Source organism: Acartia tonsa, chromosome 10 (genome assembly GCF_053477335.1).
Source record: "Acartia tonsa isolate MP-2025a chromosome 10, ASM5347733v1, whole genome shotgun sequence".
Taxonomy (NCBI): Eukaryota; Metazoa; Arthropoda; class Copepoda; order Calanoida; family Acartiidae; genus Acartia; species Acartia tonsa.
This window is the reverse complement of record NC_137269.1, coordinates 48,109,151-48,130,167: the sequence shown is the minus strand read 5'-3', so window position 1 is coordinate 48,130,167 and position 21,017 is coordinate 48,109,151. Positions and strand designations below refer to the sequence as shown.

The window sequence follows — 21,017 nt, the reverse complement described above, 5'->3', positions numbered from 1 at the left end:
CCGTGGGCCGAGTACGCTCGGCTTACCAGAACTTGGTGTCAGCGTGTTTCAATCGAGCCTTACAGAAACTAGCCTATTCTACCTCTGATTGGACCCTTTGGCAAGTAAGGGGACAATCAGCCGCCAACTGACCCGTGAGACGGCCTTTTTAGGTCGAATTTCCATCATTTTGAACGCAATACGTGGGCCTCTGGCCTACGGCAAGCAGATTTAGCCTGCTAAAAGCGCCAGTTAAGACGCTTTTTCCGTGTCGTGTAGGAGTAGCGCTAGGTGCGCAGCCACGGCAATCGGATAATTTAGCTCAGACGGCTACAAAACTGAGTCTAAATTGGCAAGTGTAGCTGGGACAAGCCCCAGGACACCCAGGCCAAACCTACGAGACAGACAGCTGTGTGCTGGTCTCCCTAAGAAGGCAATGTGTGGCTGCGAAGCTTCAGCACACAAGTAAGCCCTACCACTGCGACGGATAGCAGATTTTGAGCCACAGGCACGGCAGGACGGGACATTCCCTGCCGCTGCCTCCCAGGATTCGAACCCGAGGCGCTGCAGGACGGGCCATTCCCTGCCGCCATTTGTCGGGATTCGAACCAGCGGCGCTGTAGGACGGGTCATTCCCTACCGCCGTCACCCCTCTGAACCTTGCAGGACGGACATTCCCTGCTGCCAGTGCTTCCAGAATCGCACCTAGAGCTCCTAGTGATAACAACACATCATTGTGTATAAAATGTCAACCAAGTGATAAAAATAAATATAAAATTGTTGACCAAGTGATAATTAATAAGCTCTAGTGATTCGAAGCTACAGTCTAAGCCACCATGGTAAGCGATACCACCATAGCTGCGGTGCGGCCACCACCAAAGTTTCTGCCAACCCCAGCCGAACGAGAGGCCCCCTTGTCTCAAGGGCAGGACCTCCACTTCCCCTGCCATATCAGGGTGAGGTTTCCTACTCCTGACCCTGCCCAGCATGTACAGGTTGATGCCATGATTGACTCTGGCAACCGTGTACCAGGGTCTGCTGTAATTTCTGAGCACCTCATGCACGCGATGGGCGTGCAACGCATGTTGATTCCGGACAACACCCAGATCCTGACTGCTAATGAGGACGGCCAGCCCCTCCAGGTAATTGGAAAATTAAAAGAGTTATATATGGCAGTTTCACACACTCTTATACTCCATCTATACCACGTGTCTGTGGTCCGAAATCTCTCACACCCTCTGAACCTAGGAGGGTATTTTCTCAAGGAGTTCGGAACTAGGCTCTGTTTCGACATGCAACCACCTTGCTTGTGGGCGCGTGGGGAGTTTATCCCACTCCGTGGCGTCCCCATTGACCGGGAGACAGCCGAGAGAGAGCTAAGCTATGAGGGGCCTCTGCCAGGCCCCCTGCCTGAGCAGCCGCGTGTGGTTGAGAAAGGCACACACTGGGTGGACGCTGAGCTCAACGCACACAAGGGAGCTAACCTGCTAGCCATGGGGTTGCCCCCAGTGCCCAAGGTGCCAAGGGAGAGCCTGCCAACAACGTTTCCTGAGATTGCCAGCCCTCCAGAACCCATCTTCTCCTCCGACACTTTTATTAACGGCCAGCCGTGTCCACCTGGCCCCCTCTACCTGGGACCTCCAGCCAGTCCACCAGCCAAGCCCGAGTCCAGACCCGTCAAGTCGCGGTCTGATGTACCCGGAGCCACACTCAGCTCTCAGGCCCCAGCCTCTCCCGGCGCCGTGCCCGTCAAGTCGCGGCCGGACGCCCACGGAGCCAAAGCTGGACCCAGCACTTTGGCCTCTCCCAGCGCCGAGCCCGTCAAATCGTGGCCGGACGCCCCCGGAGCCACGCCTGGCTCCGACACATCAGCCTCTCCAGAAGCCGAGCCCGTCAAGTCGCGGCCGGTGGGTCCCGGAGCCAAGGCTGACCCCTCACCAGCCACGTATAGGCTAAGCGCTGTCACTCCAACTGACGGTCAACCACCCCAGCTCCGCACAGCCAAGCGGGTGGTCCTGCCTGGCCGCGGGGTTATGGCGGTCCCTGTTGAGCTAGTGGGCCATCGCACCAAGGATGCCATTCAACTAGCTGCCCCAGAACAGAGGTTTGGGGAGGACCTTGTCATTCCAGAGGGCCTGTATGCCCACAGGCCTGGCTCTGCCACTGTATTCAGAGTACTGGTGGTCAATGAGGGGGAGGTGCCCCTCTTGCTGGATGCTGGCCTCCCAGTGGCAGGGGAGCTGGTCAAACCTGACATTTTGGAGGTCTCTGATACGCCTCCCCCGCGTCTCCACTCGTTCCAAGAACCTGCTGAGCCTATAGGCATGCAAGAGTTGTGGGAGGCCCTGGAGATGGAAGACAATGAGTTCCTACGCAAGGACCCCTTGCTCAAGAAGGAGGTCTGGACTACGTTGTCAGAGTACAGGGACGTCTTCTCCAATTCTACCCCCGGCTGCACAGATGTGGTTGAATTGCAGCTGCGCCTCAAACCAGGGACCCAGCCGATCCGCCAGAGATTCAGGGATCTGAACCCGCGGCAAGAGGCTGAACTGGAGAAACAACTGGACACCTGGCTGCAGGAAGGAGTTATAGAGCCGTCGGACTCCGCCTGGAGCAGCCCCCTGGTGCCCATCAAGAAGAAGGACGGGAGCACCCGCTGGGCCGTCGACTACAGGGCCCTCAACAAATGTCTGGAGCTGGACAGCTACCCCCTGCCTAGGATCCAGCAATTGGTGGAACGAGCTGGCGGGCACCGTGTCTACAGTGCTCTAGACGCGGTGGCCGCCTACTACACCATCCGTGTGTCTGAGGATAGCCGGCCCTGCACCGCCTTCACCACCCCCAGGGGCTTGTATCAATGGAAAAGGATGCCCTTTGGCCTGGCTACGGCACCGTCTGTCTATTCCAGGTTTATTGCAGGGGTCCTAAACCCACTAGGCACAGCCAACCTCCAGTCATACCTTGACGACGTCCTGACCTTCCATCAGGATACCTGGGCCCACCTGGCCAGGCTCCGAGAGGTCTTGGAAGCCCACCGCAGGGGAGGGATCCGCCTCAAGCCAGCCAAGACCAAGTTGTTCCGGTCCAAGGTGGATTATCTGGGTCACACCCTCAGCCGTGAGGGGATAGCCATGCAAGAGGACTATATTGACCGCATCTTGGACTGGCCAGCCCCTAGCACCCCCAAGGATTTGCTGGCGTTGCTGGGCTTCTTTGGATACTACCGCCTGTTCATCCCAGAGTATGCAGACCTCACCTACGAGATGAATCGGCAGAAGACGGCCAAGGCCCTAACCTGGACGCCTGAGATGGAAGCCCAGCTGCTGCAACTCAAGGACAAGTTCCGCCAGGCCCCCATCCGAGCGCCGCCCAGGTTTGATTTACCAGCAGTGTTCCAGCTCACCACAGATTTCAGCAGCCGCGCCATCTCTGCCATACTGAGTCAATGCCAGGAGGGCAAGGAGAGGCTGATTGCCGCCGTGGGGCGCAAGACAACCGACCCTGAAACGCGCTACCCGTCCTGGAAGGGAGAGATGGCCGCCATTATCTATGGGATCCGAAAATTCCACGGCATCTTGTCCTACCGCAGCTTCCAAATCAACACTGATTCCTCTGCCCTGCTACAGATGAAATCACTGAACACATCCACAGGGATGGTGGCCCGCTGGCAGGAGGAGCTAGCGGCCTTGGATTTTACCGTCTGCCACAGGCCTGGCACTCAGAACACCAACGCCGACGCCCTCAGCCGCCGGGAAGATGCCAACATGCCAACGGCTAGCGCCGAAGAATTAGCAGAGCAGGCTGAGTATATCCACAACCTGGGCCAGCCAGGGGAGGCCGCAGCTAGCCGGCCTCCTGCCGCCCGACTGGATTCAGCTAGAGTATTGGAAGCCCAGACACAGGACCCCCTCCTGCTCCGTGTCCGCCAATGGGTGGCTGATGGCAAGGCCCCAACCAAGGCTGAGCTGCGTGGCAAGGAACGAGACGAGCAGCAGTACGCCAGCCGCTTCTCAGCCCTGGGGCTTGACGAGCATGGCTGCCTCACCACCACTGACCAGACTCTGACAGGGGAGAGGACAAGATACCTGCTGCCCTCGGCCCTCCAGAAGGACGCGTTCTTTCTAGCCCATGGGACCCCCATGGCTGGGCACTTTGGGATGGACGCAACTATCGCCCGCGTTGCCATGCACTTCTGGTGGCCCAACCTGGCCCGTGACGTCCGCCTGATGGTACAAACCTGCCCTGAGTGTGTCCAGAAAGTTACCAAGGAGAGGCTGAAGCAGGGGATCCACGTGCCCTCCCGCCAGGGGTATCCACAGCAAGTCCTATTCATCGACCTGGTGGGGCCACTGCCAGAGACCCCAGCTGGGAACCGCTACATCCTCACCTGCCAAGATGGATTTAGCCGGTTTGTCAGCCTCTACGCCATCCCCAACAAGCGCACCCTCACGGTGGCTGAAGCCCTGTTGCACCGCCACCTGGCCACGTTCGGATGCCCCCTGAAGATCCATTCCGATAATGGAATGGAATTTACCGGCCAGGTATTCCAGGAACTGGCCTCCCGGCTCGAGATTGGCCTGACACATCCACCACCCTACAACCCGCAGTCCAACCGAGTGGAGAGGTTTCATAGGACGCTCAACACAGGCATGCGCCTGTTCCTAGACAGAGACGATAACAACTGGGAGCCCCACCTGCCTGCCATCGCCTTTGCCTACAACACCAAGGCCTGCAGATCTACTGGTGTGACCCCGTTCCTGGCCTTCTTTGGGAGAGAGGCCAAACTGCCGGTAGACATGGTGCTACGGCTGCCAGAGACCGAATATGCTTCAGTTCCAGCCAACGTCCAAGCTCTGTTGCAGCGCTACTATGCAGTTTATGATGCCATCCAGCAGAAGGAGGAGGGAGCCATCAGGAGGAGCGCGGCAGCTTACGAAGGCACGGCCAAGTATGAGGTTGGAGACTTGGTCTGGTACCTGGCCCCTCGCCTGGTGCCAGGAAAGGCAGCCAAGATTACCAAGAGATGGACTGGCCCCTGGAAAGTAGTGAGGAAAGCTACAGAAGTCCATTATGTCATTAAACCTGCCTCTCCAGTAGCCAGAATCTCAGAAGTTACCGCGCATGTAGGCCGACTGCGCAAATACACTGGAGATGTGACTGCCCACCAGATCCCAGACGACATCCAAGTTGACGTGGACGGCGACGAGGATGCCACCGAGCTGCCAGTTGGAGCGGCGGCGCCCGCAGCTAGCAACCCAGGAGAGTTCCCAGTGCACCAGCCAGCCGCAGCCGCCCCACAGCCTAGCGGCCAAGATCGTGACCCAGTGGAGGAAAACCTGCAGGAGCAGCCCAACGAACCGCCGCCGCCGCCGCCCGCTCCAGAGCCACTCAGAGATGCCATCTGGAACCCTGACTCAGACATGGAGAACCTGCCAGCCAGCAGCGAGCCTGTAGGAGAAGAGCCAGCCACTGCGATGGAAGAAGCCGCCCCAGAAGAAGAAGAAGAAGAAGCCATGTGCCCCCTGCTGATGACAGCCATCCCCATCCGGGTCGGAGCTAGGAGGCCAAGCAACCTGAATCAAGCAGGCGCCCCCATGGAATTCTATGCGCCCTTTGCCATCACCATTCCACCCTTAGGAACCACCAGAGTCTGCCTAGGCCTCCGTGTCCAGCTACCAGCCGCGACAGAACTGATCCTGCAGACGAGGCAAAATTTCCAGCGGCGAGGCCTGGCCGTGGCCAACCCACGCCTAGAAGCCAACCAGGAGCTGACAATGCTGATCACCAACCACAGTCAGACCGAGCAACGAGTGTCCCGGGGAGCCTGTGTAGCCCGAGCTGTCCTCCATCGAGCTGTGCCCCAAGAACTGCCTGTCCGGCGCATGAGCCGGCTGTCGTATCCCCAGGTTCAAGGCCTGGTGGCTCAGGAGCCACGCAACCCTTGAAGGGGAGGTTGTGGTAATACGACACCCATACGGACAGGCCCATTACAGAGTTGCTTCGCTGTGACTTATGATAACAAACCCCCAGCACTAATCCTATTATATCACTATCCATCTCATGACCGCTGTTAACCCCGCACCCGGCGGTCAAACTAGCCTGCCTAAATGTGGGGAGGGGACTTGAACATGCAACTATCACGAGTCCATCATGCGCTTATATAATCGGGAGGCACTGCCTCCCCTTTTACCACCGCTGCCCCCACAGCCTGTCTACCGTCGGGCGCTAAGCCCTAGCGCCCCACACCCCCTTCAAACCTAACCCTTGTTATATTTTTGTTGTATATATATAGTAAACATAACTTGTAAATATTATTCAGTTTAAATATATAATTCTGTATGATTGAATCCTGCTTGTTTGTTTGGTAGAATACTTAAAGGCTAGGGCCCGTTGAATCCGAACTCGTTACCCCGTGGGCCGAGTACGCTCGGCTTACCAGACTAGTCCCTATGTGGCAACTCGAATTTCTCGGTTGAATACATTCACGCAACTTCCCCTGGTTGTGTAAGAAGGGGATAATTGAGTAAGTTTGGATACTTAATAGTCACGTACATAATATCAGTACTACCCTTATCCCAAGCTCCTCTGCGGAGAGCGTCATTCATTACGGTGACTTAATTTGGGACACCTGCCATACTCGGCGAGGGTGAGGTAATAATGAGTAGCTCTCATGAGATAGCGGGTCAAGTCATAATGTGCTTGAACGTGGAGCTTGATAGCCCTAGTGGCTATACAAAAGTGTCTCAGCCTACTCCATGACTACTTAGGTCCAAACCCTAAGAGACTATGGCTAATCAATCAATCAATCACTTTATCAGAGTACATGAAAATCTGGTGCAACATCAAAGCAATAACATATTGATAATTCTACTATTTTTTAACTATTACAAAATCAAACGAGGATGACAACATCCAAGAGTTGCAAAGCCCAAAAAATACATGGACTGACTAAAGTGAGTTTAAAGTAGATGTTTAGCTGTCTTAAGAAAGAAGAAGAAAATGAGAAATTATATGATTGTCAAGCAATAGAAAATCACGAAACCTTAACATAAATATAAATATTATGTTGCATCGAAGATGATTAAAGTTCCTCCACAGATAATGACGTCATTCGATAGAATAACCAAGTTGAGGCCAGCATAAATTTTACCATTGGTCAATTACAGTGTATACTGGCCTCTCATTGGCTATTTATCGTATGACGTCATAATCTGAGGGACCTTAATCATCTTCTGTAGCATCGATGGAAGAAGATGTATACGGTGTGTCCTAACCAACAAAATCGGAGGACTAACTTAAATAACAACTAAGAATATTACATTTCCCTAATAACTTTTGATTGACGGACTGTCAGACAGACAAAATGAATAAGTTATAAAGTAACTTCGCTACAAATAGGAACATAACATAGAAGTATCTTTTAACAAAATGGTTAAAATATTACTCGGTTTTTTCACCATATTTTCAAGTACTCTGATAAAGTGATGCTCGCAGCTGGCTAAAATAACGAAGACCCTATCAACGCTCTATACCCCATCATCTCCCCTTTGACTGGATGAACGAACTGACCAATAAATAAGTTCAGAAAGCTAAATTAACAACTAATTTTCTCCTGACAATATATTCACGTATATCTTATATTCATTAACATTTTTTGACTACTTACAAAACATTTTCTCTAAAACCAATGAATAAAACTTTTTTTTTAGGTGGTAGCGGATTTTCGTCAGGATATAAGAGCTATCCATCCTCCAAGTATCCTAGCTCTTCCTTCACCTCTTTGTAAGTATTCCTTAACATAATTTCAGGTGTTCTAAATATATTTCTTACATTAATGGATATAATATTACCTGGATCTTACACCAAATTTTCATGTTCTCTAATAAATTGAAACTCTCAGTGGGCTAAAATATCTATTACCACCTCCAACCCCATCCCCTACTCTCCTACTGTATGCACGAACAGACCAATTAATGAATTAGCAGGCTAAATTAATGAAATTTTTCCCTTGTCATAATATCCACGTATATTTTATATATATTTTAGTACCATCTCAGAGGTTTTCTATATTGCTTACAATTGAACAAATAGCCCTTTAAAAAGGTTTCGTGATTCTTTTTTTAAAATTGAATAATAGTTTTTATTATGATAAGTTTATTTCACTATACAGTATAGGTTCTAATTTGTTTTGGATTGAAACCGGCACTAATGCATACTCAAAAATCTCAAAAATGATAGACATTTATTTACAAAGCTATGCAAACTTATTAAAAAACGTTCAGATCAAACGATATCTATCTTTTACATTGATGAATTGGTGTTGAATATGCGTGGATATTATGACAGGGAAAAAATTTGCTATTTCCCCCGTCATTTATTGGTCAGTTCGTTCATCCAGTAGGAGGGGAGGGTAAAAGGGATTAAAAGGGTATGGGGGATTATTGTTTTAGCCCGCTACATGATAATCTGGTGTAAGATCCAAGTAATTATCTATTTTTCATCTTTTACAGGAAAACGCATTAGAATTTTAAAAAATTCAAATGATTAAATTTCTTAGACTATAAATTAATGACATATGTTTGTTGTTATCTTAACCCACGGGAAAATATTCTCTGGTGTATTGTGTAGAGTGCATTTAATTCCGTTACATTAGTTATTATAATATTATAATTATGATAAACAAATATTACAACATTTAAAAAGTTGAAGCTCTAAAATCATTTTTTAACATTTGTTTATTGAGATGCTTCGCTTATAATACTGTACATTGTTGTCCTAGGAATATTTATTGCAAAAATCAGATAAATAGGATAATTATGTATATCATACAAAAAATGTTTTCAAAAAAGTTAAAAATCAGCATACATGAAATGGACGATCATTGTAACATTATATTATTGCTATAATTTCGTCTTTTTCTTCCCTTCCCTATACCTTCGAATATAGAGCCCTTAGATGATGGGGTTACAACCGCTAGTTTGCATATAAATTAGTGCTTTGGACACCAAAAATTCCTGAATCCAATCATGCGAAGTAATGCAAGTTAATCTGGGCTGACGGGATCATACCTGGATTATGATTTGTGGATTATGGAAGGAAAACGAAGGAGTGGGTTTTGTCGTATTTTCGCAGTAACTTTTTTCATATTTCTGGCCCCTGCGGAGGGCTCTAACCCTGAGGGGGGGGGGGGGAGGTGGCGGGCAATCATTAGAATTTTCCTAACCAAACCTAAAATAACCTATCAAAAGCCACTGTGAAAATATGACGAAACCCGCTAAATCGTTTTCTTTCCATGATCCTGTTTTGTTAGTCTGTTTTTAAAGCTTTACTCATGGCATTTCTGAAAATGGTATGTACCATTTATTATGTCCTACTCAAGCATTTTTAAGCTACAAATTTTTGGGGGGTTAGGCTGATTATTCTAGCATTAACCCATCCCTGTATCCCTGTGTTAGAAGAGATTGTAAGATAACATTTGCATACAAATTCACATATTTACCAAATTTCATCCCTCTATCCCTGTGTTAGTAGAAGTTGTAAGATAATATTTGCATACAAATTCACAAATTTCATCCCTGTATCCCTGTGTTAAAAGAGGTTTTAAGATAATATTTGCATACAAATTCACATATTTATAATATTTCATCCCTCTATCCCTGTGTTAGTAGAAGTTGTAAGATAATATTTGCATACAAATTCACAAATTTCATCCCTGTATCCCTGTGTTAAAAGAGGTTTTAAGATAATATTTGCATACAAATTCACATATTTACCAAATTTTATCCCTATATCCCTGTGTTAGTAGAGGTTGTTAGATAACATTTGTATACAAATTCACATATTTACCAAATTTCATCCCTATATCCCTATGTTAAAAGAGGTTTTAAGATAACATTTGCATACAAATTCACATATTGACCAAATTTCATCACTCTATCCCTGTGTTAGAAGTGGTTGTAAGATAATATTTGCATACAAATTCACATATTTACCAAATTTCATCCCTCTTTCCCTGTGTTAGATGAGGTTGTAAGATAACATTTGCATACAAATTCACATATTTACCAAATTTCATCCCTATATCCCTATGTTAAAAGAGGTTTTAAGATAACATTGGCATACAAATTCACATATTTACCAAATTTCATCACTCTATCCCTGTGTTAGAAGTGGTTGTAAGATAATATTTGCATACAAATTCACATATTTACCAAATTTCATCCCTCTTTCCCTGTGTTAGATGAGGTTGTAAGATAACATTTGCATACAAATTCACATATTTATAATATTTCATCCCTCTATCCCTGTGTTAGTAGAGGTTGTAAGATAACATTTGCATACAAATTCACATATTTATAATATTTCATCCCTCTATCCCTGTGTTAGTAGAGGTTGTAAGATAACATTTGCATACAAATTCACATATTTATAATATTTCATCCCTCTATCCCTGTGTTAGTAGAGGTTGTAAGATAACATTTGCATACAAATTCACATATTTACCAAATTTCATCAAAATTAGGATCATTTATCAAAGTAGAATGTAGAAAATACCTGTTTTAAAAATATATTTCCTTTTTTTAAAAATATATCACCTTAAAATGAAAACACACAAACCTATGAAATATTATAATTTGTTTATGCTTTTTTGGTTAGGTTAGGTTAAGCAAGAGTAATAAAACCCTGCAGGGTATAGAAACACAGGATCAAACTTTTGAAGTTTTTTGTAAATAGATTTTGTGCCCTTTGGCCTCCTTGTTGTAATGTTTATGCCATTTATTAAAAAAAGAGATAAAAAAATTTTAAACTTGTTTTGAAAATTTGCAATTTATACTATTATGTAATGATCCTCTCATTTTCCATTAGATTAGATAGTAAAAACATGTCTTTATGAGGTGTATAAAAAAAATAAAGTGCTTTATATGATTAATGAATATAGATTGCAATTTTAAAAAATATAAATCTTTTATTGACGTCATTGTAGAGGGAAAGAGAAAACAAAGGGGGATAGAAACCTCCAAGAAAAGAGATGGGATATAGGGTATTTCCTGACGTCAATAGAATATGTAGGCCAGTTTAGTTTAAAATTTGTTCTTTCTATATTGTAAAAATGTAGATATTGAAAAAATAGAAAGACGTATTTTTAATAAGCTTCTCATGAGTTTACTAAATTCAACAATTTTAGGTCTGGCAGTAGTGGATACTCTCCAAGTTTAGGCTACTCTAGTGGGTCTAGCTATACTGGAAATTCACCTGGAAGCTCTAGCTATTCTGGAAGTTCACCTGGAGGCTCTAGCTATTCTGGAAGTTCACCTGGAAGCTCTAGCTATTCTGGAAGTTTGTCTGGAGGATCCAGCTATACTGGAAGCTCACCTGGAGGATCCAGCTATTCTGGAAGTTTGTCTAAAGGATTTAGCAGCCAAGCTCCAAGCTCTTCTAGCTCAAGTTTTTCAGGTAATGATGTCTTTTGTCAGTATTTATCCTAAGATCTCACAAACTCATAAACTAATTTAGTTCTGCTTATCAGAAAACTTTATATTGATCCTTGATTTTTTCTTTGGAATATTGTTTAATTATTTGTCTATTTTAATATAAAATCCTGTAATGCAATTATATTTTTAAGACACATCAGTAAAAGGAGATGATTATGAATATATTACATGATAAATAAACAAACTTAAAATTTAGTAATTAACAAATCTTTAATCTTGCAATATATATCATTTATATCCAATTTTATTTAGGTAGCTCAAGCTACTCGCCGAGTTCATTTGGAGGATCAGGTTATACTTCTGGCGGTTCCAGTTATTCTCCTAAATCACCCACCAGCTCAGGATTCTTTTCAAATGTGAAAAAGAAGTATACTCCAACAAATTTTGGTTCAACTGTTCAAAATGCTAAAGATACAATCTCAAACAGCAAGGTTTATCAATCAGTTAAAGGTTAGTGTTTGTTGTGTTCAGGGAAAAGGGAATATGGTTCTGACAAACAATTCTATGTGAATATTTCCCCTCAACTCCCTTCTTATCCACTTCCCTTTTAGTTACACAAAAACAAGTTTTACTCCAACAAAAATATTTAATTTTCGGCAATTTCATATGGAATTAATTGGCTAAATAGCAGCCCCTGGTTGTGTTAATATGAAAGCTAACCAAACTAGCATATTATTTGTTATTTTAATCAAATTGAGAAATATATATTTAACTAATAAATGTTAATCATATAATAGTAAATATATTCTCCAATTGAAAGTTGTGTTCTAAGAATTTTCTGATATCATATTTAATGATTCATTTACTATACCTGCCAATTATTATGTTGGCAGCCAAATGTTGTTTTTAAATGTGTTTTGATAATTCTTTATGGGTTTATTTAAAGCTGATTATAAAAGACTTTTCTTATTTGATAAAATTATATTTTTTATCAAGGTTCATTTGCTTCAAGCAGCCAGTCAACAGGAAGCTCAAGCAGTAAATATACACCAAGTTCATCTAATACAGGCATTATATATCATTCTTTTCAATTCTAATAATAGCACCTCTAGCCTAAAAAGATTCAAAAGGGAAAATAATCATGACAAATTTGTATTTTAGTTTTAGTCTTTTAAACATAATTGGAAAGTGGCAAATATTTTTTTTTAGGCCTTTTTATCAAAAGTTAAATTTTCCCAGTTCTTAAAATAGCTAAAAACCTGCAATAGGCATACATAGAGCTTCAAAGAACTTAAAGAATGTAATCCATTTTCTTTTAATTATACTCTGACACCAATAAAAGCATAAACTTTTCATTAAAATAAAGAATGGTCTAATCTGCAGGAACCTTTACAAATATTCCAGTAACCAGCTTTTCACATTACTCAAGCCCTGGCAGCCATACTAGCCAAACATCTTCCCAGGGTTTCCAGGTGGTGAGCAATGGAAAATTTGCAACACAATCAAAACCCTCATCATTAGACTCTTACAGAAAAGAACTACCCACAGAAAAACCAGAATTGTTTATCACAACTTCAACTGCCAGAGTTCCAAGGCCTTACAAGCAGGATATTTCAGGTAGAATACCGGATGTGGCAACTTCAATTGATCAAGAAGTTCCCCCATCTCGAGTTGCTGGTCAGTATTACAGAAAAGTTGAAGATGATGCTTCAGTAGAAAATATTGTCAGCATCCAGAAACCTTCTAGTATATTTAAGTACACCACAATATCATCAACATTCCCATCCACTACTACAACTACAACAGTTTCAACAACAGCTTCAACCACAACACAAGCACCTACAACTACTAAATCTTCCACTGAAAATACAAAACCACATTATGAGCCATCCCTGTTTGATTCACAGGATCTGGTTCTCTTACAATCGCATGGCAAAGAAGGACCTTCAACTGTTGCACCTGACACTACTGTAACAACAACAACTACCACTACAACTACCACTACAACTACCACTACAACTACCACTACATCTACCACTACAACTACCACTACAACTACTAGAACAACACCTGTTATCAGCACAACTGTTTCTACAGGAGAGGCATCTTCAACAGTTGAATATAAAGAAAGAGTTAGACCATCTTTGTTCAGGTAAACTTGTTCAATTAGATTGAGTAACATTGTAATATTTAAAGTATATGCTCTTAAGTTATTTCAAAATCAAATGGTAAATTATCCACGGAATTCAAAGGATCTCTTTTTTAATCTAACTTATTATTTAATTATTAATCATAAACTACTTATTATTGTAATTGGATTCTTTATTAAACTATTTTAGTTACCCTCCCATTGAAGAGATGCTGAAAGCTACAAGTCCTCCATCCTTGTTTGATCTTGTGACTCAAGGACAACTTAAAGTAACAGGTTCATCAACAACAACAACAACTACTCCTATTACTACTACTACTACTACTACTACTACTACTACTACTACTACTACTACTACTACTACTACTACTACTACTACTACTACTACTACTACTACTACTACTACTTCTACTACTACTACTACTACTTCTACTACTATTACTACTACTACTACTACTACTACAACAACAACTACCTCAACTACTACTTCTGCTGCTGAACAACCTAGAACAAATGAAGAAGATTCGTCCAATGATACTATCACTACAACAATTGAACCAACAACTACAAATAAAATTGTTAATGAATATGCTAGAACTAATGATGAGGAAAATTTAGATGAAGCTAGCGCTATTGTAGATGCAACGACTACCGAACATACTACTGAAATTGAAGAAATAACATTAGATGAATTAGCAAGGATTAGTGTTAAAAAAGATCTAAGTGCCAAAAATAAACCAAAACAACCAACAAAAGGTGAAATATTTGAGTCAACATTTACAATTGAAACAATATCTGTAGGGGATAAGCATCCTATATTTACAGATCTTACATTAACTTCCTCTCATGATACGGTTGGTTTTGCAAGAGAAGTACAGAATGAGAATGTTGGAACAACAATGGCTGCTGTAACAGAAATTACTTCTACAACATCTGAAAAAACAACAACAGAGACAGCACAGGAGGAAATAGATACTGTAACTGATAAACAAGAAGCAACGGAGGCTGAATTAATGACTACATATCCTGACTCATATTTACCTGATAATTTTGTTGTAGTTAATGAAGACAAAGCAACAACTAAAATGCCTAATATTGAAGTACAAGGAAGAGAGGGACCTACAGAAATTCCTGCAATACCTGTTGACGAGAATACTGAGCATAAAAATGAAGAGTTATTGCAGGTGTCAACTGTAATTCCTTCAACAGTAGTAGTTCCTCAAGCAAGAGAAGGTGTTACACAAGCAGCTACTAAAGTGCCTGAACTAGAGACTACAACTAAGGCTCACTTACAAGCAGACACCACAGTTGCACTAGAAACAATCACAAAGCAAGAAGAGCCTACTACTCCAGCTACAACAGTAGTAGTTCCTCTAGCAAGAGAAGGTGTCACACAAGCTGCTACTAAAGTGACTGAACTAGAGAGTACAACTAAGGCTCACTCACAAGCAGACATCATAGTTGCACTAGAAACAACCACAAAGCAAGAAGAACCTACTACTACAGCTACAACAGTAGTAGTTCCTCAAGCAAGAGAAGGTGTCACACAAGCTGCTACTAAAGTGACTGAACTAGAGAGTACAACTAAGGCTCACTCACAAGCAGACACCACAGTTGAACTGGAAACAACCACAAAGCATGAAGAACCTACTACTGCAGGTACAGATGTTGCTACTACTGATTTCCCAGTAGAATCAAGGAATGCTGTTTTGGTGCCTAGACCTTCCCCCAAACCTACCGTGAACCCAGCACAGGTAAATTACCCCATAAGATTGTTTTTTTTTTCATGATTTATTAATTATACTTAACCACAAGAATATTATTACTTTTTACTTTGATTTTAAGTTTGCAACAACTCTATACCTATGAATACTCTTTTTCTTTATCTATTGCACATATTTACTTTTTTGTCTTTTTGAGGATAGGGTAAAAATATTTTCTGTGTGATACTATAATTTGAAGCTGTAATTCTTGTGAACATAATTGCCCTTGTTCATTGCATTGCTATTAATTATCTATTTTTCAGTATCTTGGGATAGTTGAGGAGGAGGTAGACCTACCTGACCACAATGTTGCCAAGAAACACAGCAACAGATTCCCCAGTGGTAGGCCTGCACCAGCCAAACAAGCAAGAACTGAGGAGGAGGGACATAATGACTTTAAGGTTCCATCACTAGAGAGCAGAACTACTAATGATGACCATGAGGACTTTAGAATTCCTGCTGCTGGTCGTACTGTTGTAGATGAATCAGCAGATAATCATGATTTTAGAATACCATCAGTTGGACGCACTGTACCTGAAGAATTTGACAGTAAAGTAACAGATGAAAACAATAATGACTTGGAAGAACAAGAAGAGTTCAGAGTGCCCATGCTAAGCCGTACTGTTTCAGATGACCAAGTAGAGGTCAAAACAACCTCAATGGATGAAACAGTTGAAAACCAAGAAGACTTTAGAGTTACGTCACTAAGTCGCACTGTTCCTGTTCCTTCAGTTGAAAGCATGAATGAATCTACTTCCTTGAAACCAGAAACAATTGACTCTGAAAATGTAGCAGATGATATGTTAGAGGCAGAAGAAAAGGTAAATGGAGAGTTGTATGTACTTTCTAGAAATTTAGAATCTCTAGAAAAAGTTTCAACAACAACAACAGAAAACCTGGATGATCAAAAAACTACAACAGTCACAATAACCTCAAAGCCCGAAACAACAACAGAGAAGATAATATATTTTGTTGATGAAATTGAATCCACCAGAAGACTGATCCCTAAAATTGAAAGGATATCATATGATGAAATTAAAGAGACTTATACAACAACTACTACCACTACAACAACCACAACTACTACAACAACTACCACAACTACTACAGCAACTACCAAGTCAACTACCACAACTAGCACCAATATAGATACAGATTATAAAATTAAAGATGTTACTATAGAGGAAACAATTGAGATCATTGAAGATAGAGAAGACAATGAAGGATTGAAGTTACCTGAAAATTTTATAATTATTGAAAATGACAATCACGAAAATTCAAATGAAGAGCCAACATCTGAAAAAGTTGATGAAGACTCAGTGATGACCATGGGAATGAAATCTGAAATGTCAAGAACAGCAGTTGAAGCAAGTACTGCTCCTTCAACGTCAACTGAATTTTATATCTCAAGATCAACCACTGAAAATCTTGCCCCACTAATAGAATATCTTTCTAAAAATGTAGTTACCACCACTGAAGCCAATGAGGATCAAAATGATAAAGAAAAAGAAATTTCTGACAGATCTGCCTTTAATCGCAAGATCACCCAACCACCCAAAGGACCTGTCTTTGTACAGAAACCAGTCATCATCAAGGAGACTTTTCCATTTGCAACTGGTCAAGTTTTCAACTCCCAGGTGGGCAGAATTATTCCAGCAATCACCTTGGAGGAACATAAAGTGCTGAGTCCTGCCGGGTATTCATACAACGGATTCAATTATCAAGATAGGTAAGTTAAGTTTATTACAAAAAATATACATACAGAAGTAGTAGGATGTTATTTGGTCTTTGAACCAATCTCTCTCCTCTTACCCCCCCCCCCCCCGTCCATTCCTAAAAATGGTTCAGTTTGGAATGTCCATTTAAAAATTGTAAAACTACAAATGATAAATCTTATACATACATATACAACTTTAAGCAGAAAAAAAGAAAGTATAGGAGAAAAAATATAAATGTTCTTCAAGGGCTCGGCAGATGCGTGTCAGCCTCGTGTAAGCCTCAAGAAAATTGTCATATTACAACTTTGTTATTCAGCTGGATGTTTAAATTTAGTCCCACACAAACAATCTTTTCGGAATTTATTATTTTTTTACATACTAGAGGGTTTAAAGGTTATAAATAAAGGTGATTTACATACGACATTAATACAATCAATATGGTTAAAGTATATAGTAGCGTTGCAACAACAACAGATTATAACACATTTAAATTCCAGGTATGATGTCAAAGAAAAGCCCAAAACTACAACTTACAAAATCTCCAGACCAAATACTGTTTATTCATATCAAGAAGATACAAGGTATATAATTTATATTTTGAAAATAACCGCTCTACAAGTTTTGCCTGTCTGTTTTTAACTGAACCTAGTTCACCCAATTATTTGATTGGTTTGAACAAAAATAATGGATGTAGAAAATACGTGGTTATTATAACAGGGGAAAAATTGTTGTCAATTTTGCCTGCTAACACGGAACTCGTTTATTGGTCTGTTCTTAAATCCAGAAGTAGATAAGGGGATTGGATCAAGGGGGGATTGTTATTTTAGCTCTGTGAAAGTTTCAATTTCGTAGAAGACTTGAAAATCTAGTGTAAGATCTATATAATAATATATATTATCCATTACAATAATATATCCGATATTTTGTTTATTGTTTGAAGGATATTGAGATTTTGGACAGGGAATGCTGGAAGGAAGGAGGGGACATTGGGCTGCTTATTTCATAAGTACCCAAAGTTTTCGTATTCGTTCTCTCAACATCTTTGAGGACTTTATGATTTTAATTGGATGAATGTTCAAACAAAGGGGTAGTTTTGTGTAATTTCAATGTAGATCATTGTCTTATCCCTTTAGATCCACGAGGAATAAAACTTTTCTGTTTGCTAAGAAATTAAATTTTAGAAATGAAAGATGGTTGAAATAACAAACATGTTTTCAAACATCAAATTTTAATGGATGCTTTTACCATGGACACAGGAATAGGGCAATGTGATAGAAATATTAGCTCAAGCTTTTTTAGAATTAATTTTATGGCTGCGGCTGATGGGTTTTTCTGTAATACGAAGCAGCTTATAGTGCCTAATAAAAAATACAATACAAATGACCAATGATAGGCCAATATCATTGGTAATTTGTATTGTATGAAAATTCTTAGAATATCTCTGAAAAAATTGCTTTTCCCTTATTTCTGATATCATTATCTAAATGGTACTGAAGTAACATTTAAAATTTAATTTTCCTTAAGAGGAAGGTTTCCTATTATTGTTAGTCGTAGCTACTCTATCCTTTTTTGTTTGTAGCAAAGGTTCTCGCTAACCACTGAACCGATATGGGTCTCCTTTACAGTAAAGGTTTTAACTACTTTTGGGGAGGTATATTCATTATATAAAGTACTAAGTTTTTTGTCTGAAGCTTAAAATAAAACTACTAAAATAAGTGAGTTTTTTTTATAGAGAATCTTCAAATAGCTTACGAGATGATTTAAGGCTCTTTTAGATTTTAATCCATGGTATGGTTTTAGGCTATTTTTATGTCTCCTTTGAATACAAAGCCCCCTAGATGCATGGAGTAAACCTGCTAGTCTATATGCAAAGTAATACAATGTCTGTCTGAAGATTAAATTATCGGTAACCGCTGAACCGATCAGGTTCTCTTTTTAAGGGAATTTACCAAGTTGAAAAGAAAGAAAGACGATATTATTCATAATGTTTTTTTTGTGGTTTAAGTGACGGCTAACCCTGAGATTCCATATGGAGGCTATAAGAGAGGCCACTGGTAACCCATTCTAGCAGAGGGGTTAGCCTCTTTGTCGGAGTTATTGAAAAACCTCCGGGTGTTGATGATGATCTCCGTTGAAAGTGTGGGAGATTGTGTGCGTTGGTTCTTGGCTCCATGTGCTGCTGGTGTTGTTGCTGCTGCGGCTGCTGCTGGTGGTGTTGCTGCTGCTGCTGATGGAGGTGGATACACGGCGTAGACGTGCCCAACATAGTATCCTGGTATTGTTCACTGTGCGTCAAACCACTATCACCAACAGCAATACAATGCTCAAGTTGCTTTAAATGGCTCCATGTCAAATGCTCCGGATTAAAATCATCTAAAGAACGGCAAAAACTCAAAACCTGGACTGGACCATGCTGCATCAAATCCCCACCCAAACCCCCCCCTTCAATCACCCCCCCAAAATTTTCAAAATCAAAAATTTCAAAACCTTCACCCCCCCCCTCGAAACCCCCGCCCCCCACGTAACCCCCGCCCCCAGCGTAATCCCCCCCCCAAATCCCCCCCCCACCCCCCACTACCCCCAATCTCCTCCCCAACAGAGGATACAACCTGAAAATTCTGCAGTGGAATCTAAACGGAATACAATCAAGTTTAGCAGAACTTCTCCACCATATGGAGAAAAGTAAAACCCTCATAGCTGCAGTACAGGAAACAAAACTTACATCAAAATCTAAACAACCTTCAACACCCAACTACACATTTGTAAGACAAGATAGAGGTGTAAATAAAGGTGGAGGGCTTGGCTTCTTGGTTCACAAGGATGTAAGCTTTACACTTCTCAAAACACCTGCTACTCTTGAACAAGACCCTCACCTGGAGACATTAACCATCAGCATACCTGGCGAACAATCTCCTCTCAACATCAGAAATGTGTACCTTCCACCAGTGAGCAGCTGCACCACACCAAACTACGTGCCCCCCTTAAACGATCTTACCACCGGCCTCGGCGATAACTATTACGTTTTAGGGGATGTGAACGCACACCACACATTATGGCACTCTGGCGCCACCAACGATGCTAGGGGTGAAGCCCTGGCAGATGTCGTTTCAAATCAAGACTGTGCCATCATAAACCTAGACATGCCAACCAGAGTTGCTAATAATTCAGCCACTGCTCCAGATGTAAGTATTGCCTCAATAAACCTGTTACCAACAACAAACTGGAAAGTCGAGAACAAACTAAACTCTGACCACTTGCCCATCACCATCAGTATCTCTGCCACCCTGAAAAAGTTCAACTCCAAACCGCAGACATTCATCAATTTCTCAAAAGCGGATTGGCCTAAATTCCAATCTTTTACAGAAAAGGAATTTTCCAAGGCCAAAAAAGTTAAAAATGTTCACGAAGCTGAAAAATTTTTTCGGACCACCTTGCAAAAAGCTTCCAAAAGATACATCCCAGCTGGACGCATACCTACCACCTATAATGCTCTTCCTACTGAAGCAGCCAAACTCATCGACCAGCGTGATGAGGTTAAGAAGAATAACCCTGCAGATGCCAGACTCCCCGACCTGAACAAAAACATCAATAAACTTATTAATGAACACAAGAAGAAGAAATGGCAGGAGCATCTTGGCACATGTGATCCTGGTTCCAAGAAGCTCTGGAATACAATAAAGAGCCTCGGGAATCAGCCCCAACAACCAAACAATCAAGGCATTGAATTCAACAACAAAACATATAATCATGCCAGACACATTGCAGACCAGTTTAACAGGCAATATACTCCTGACCCACACAAGAAACCCCAACAGCCTCTGCGCAGGATTTTACGTAACATGAAGAAGAAGACCAAACATCAGAAAATTACCTTCACCCCTGCACAGACGCAAGCAGCAATCAAGAAAGCAAAAAGTTCCAAAGCACTGGGACCTGACAACATCTCACCCATTATGTTGAAGAATCTCGGACCCAT

The 21,017-nt window shown here is 42.1% G+C and overlaps 3 protein-coding genes across 3 annotated transcripts in view; all 3 read left to right on the top strand.

Annotated features, from left to right (window-relative positions):
* Positions 1-21,017, top strand: part of LOC145330225 (ankyrin repeat domain-containing protein 13C) — a 526,153-nt gene that overhangs the window by 410,740 nt on the left and 94,396 nt on the right. The window lies entirely within an intron of this gene.
* MED1 (Mediator complex subunit 1) overlaps positions 1-21,017 on the top strand; it is a 509,044-nt gene that overhangs the window by 410,741 nt on the left and 77,286 nt on the right. The gene's annotated exons all lie outside the window — the stretch shown is intronic.
* The window catches only part of LOC145330846 (uncharacterized), a 31,882-nt gene that overhangs the window by 7,746 nt on the left and 3,119 nt on the right, over positions 1-21,017 (top strand). The window contains exons 5-12 of the mRNA XM_080175509.1: positions 7,689-7,761; positions 11,165-11,433; positions 11,724-11,921; positions 12,408-12,479; positions 12,795-13,563; positions 13,751-15,314; positions 15,587-17,052; positions 17,539-17,622. Coding sequence (XP_080031635.1) covers positions 7,689-7,761; positions 11,165-11,433; positions 11,724-11,921; positions 12,408-12,479; positions 12,795-13,563; positions 13,751-15,314; positions 15,587-17,052; positions 17,539-17,622 — 4,495 coding nt within the window. The remainder of the gene's footprint in view (positions 1-7,688; positions 7,762-11,164; positions 11,434-11,723; positions 11,922-12,407; positions 12,480-12,794; positions 13,564-13,750; positions 15,315-15,586; positions 17,053-17,538; positions 17,623-21,017) is intronic.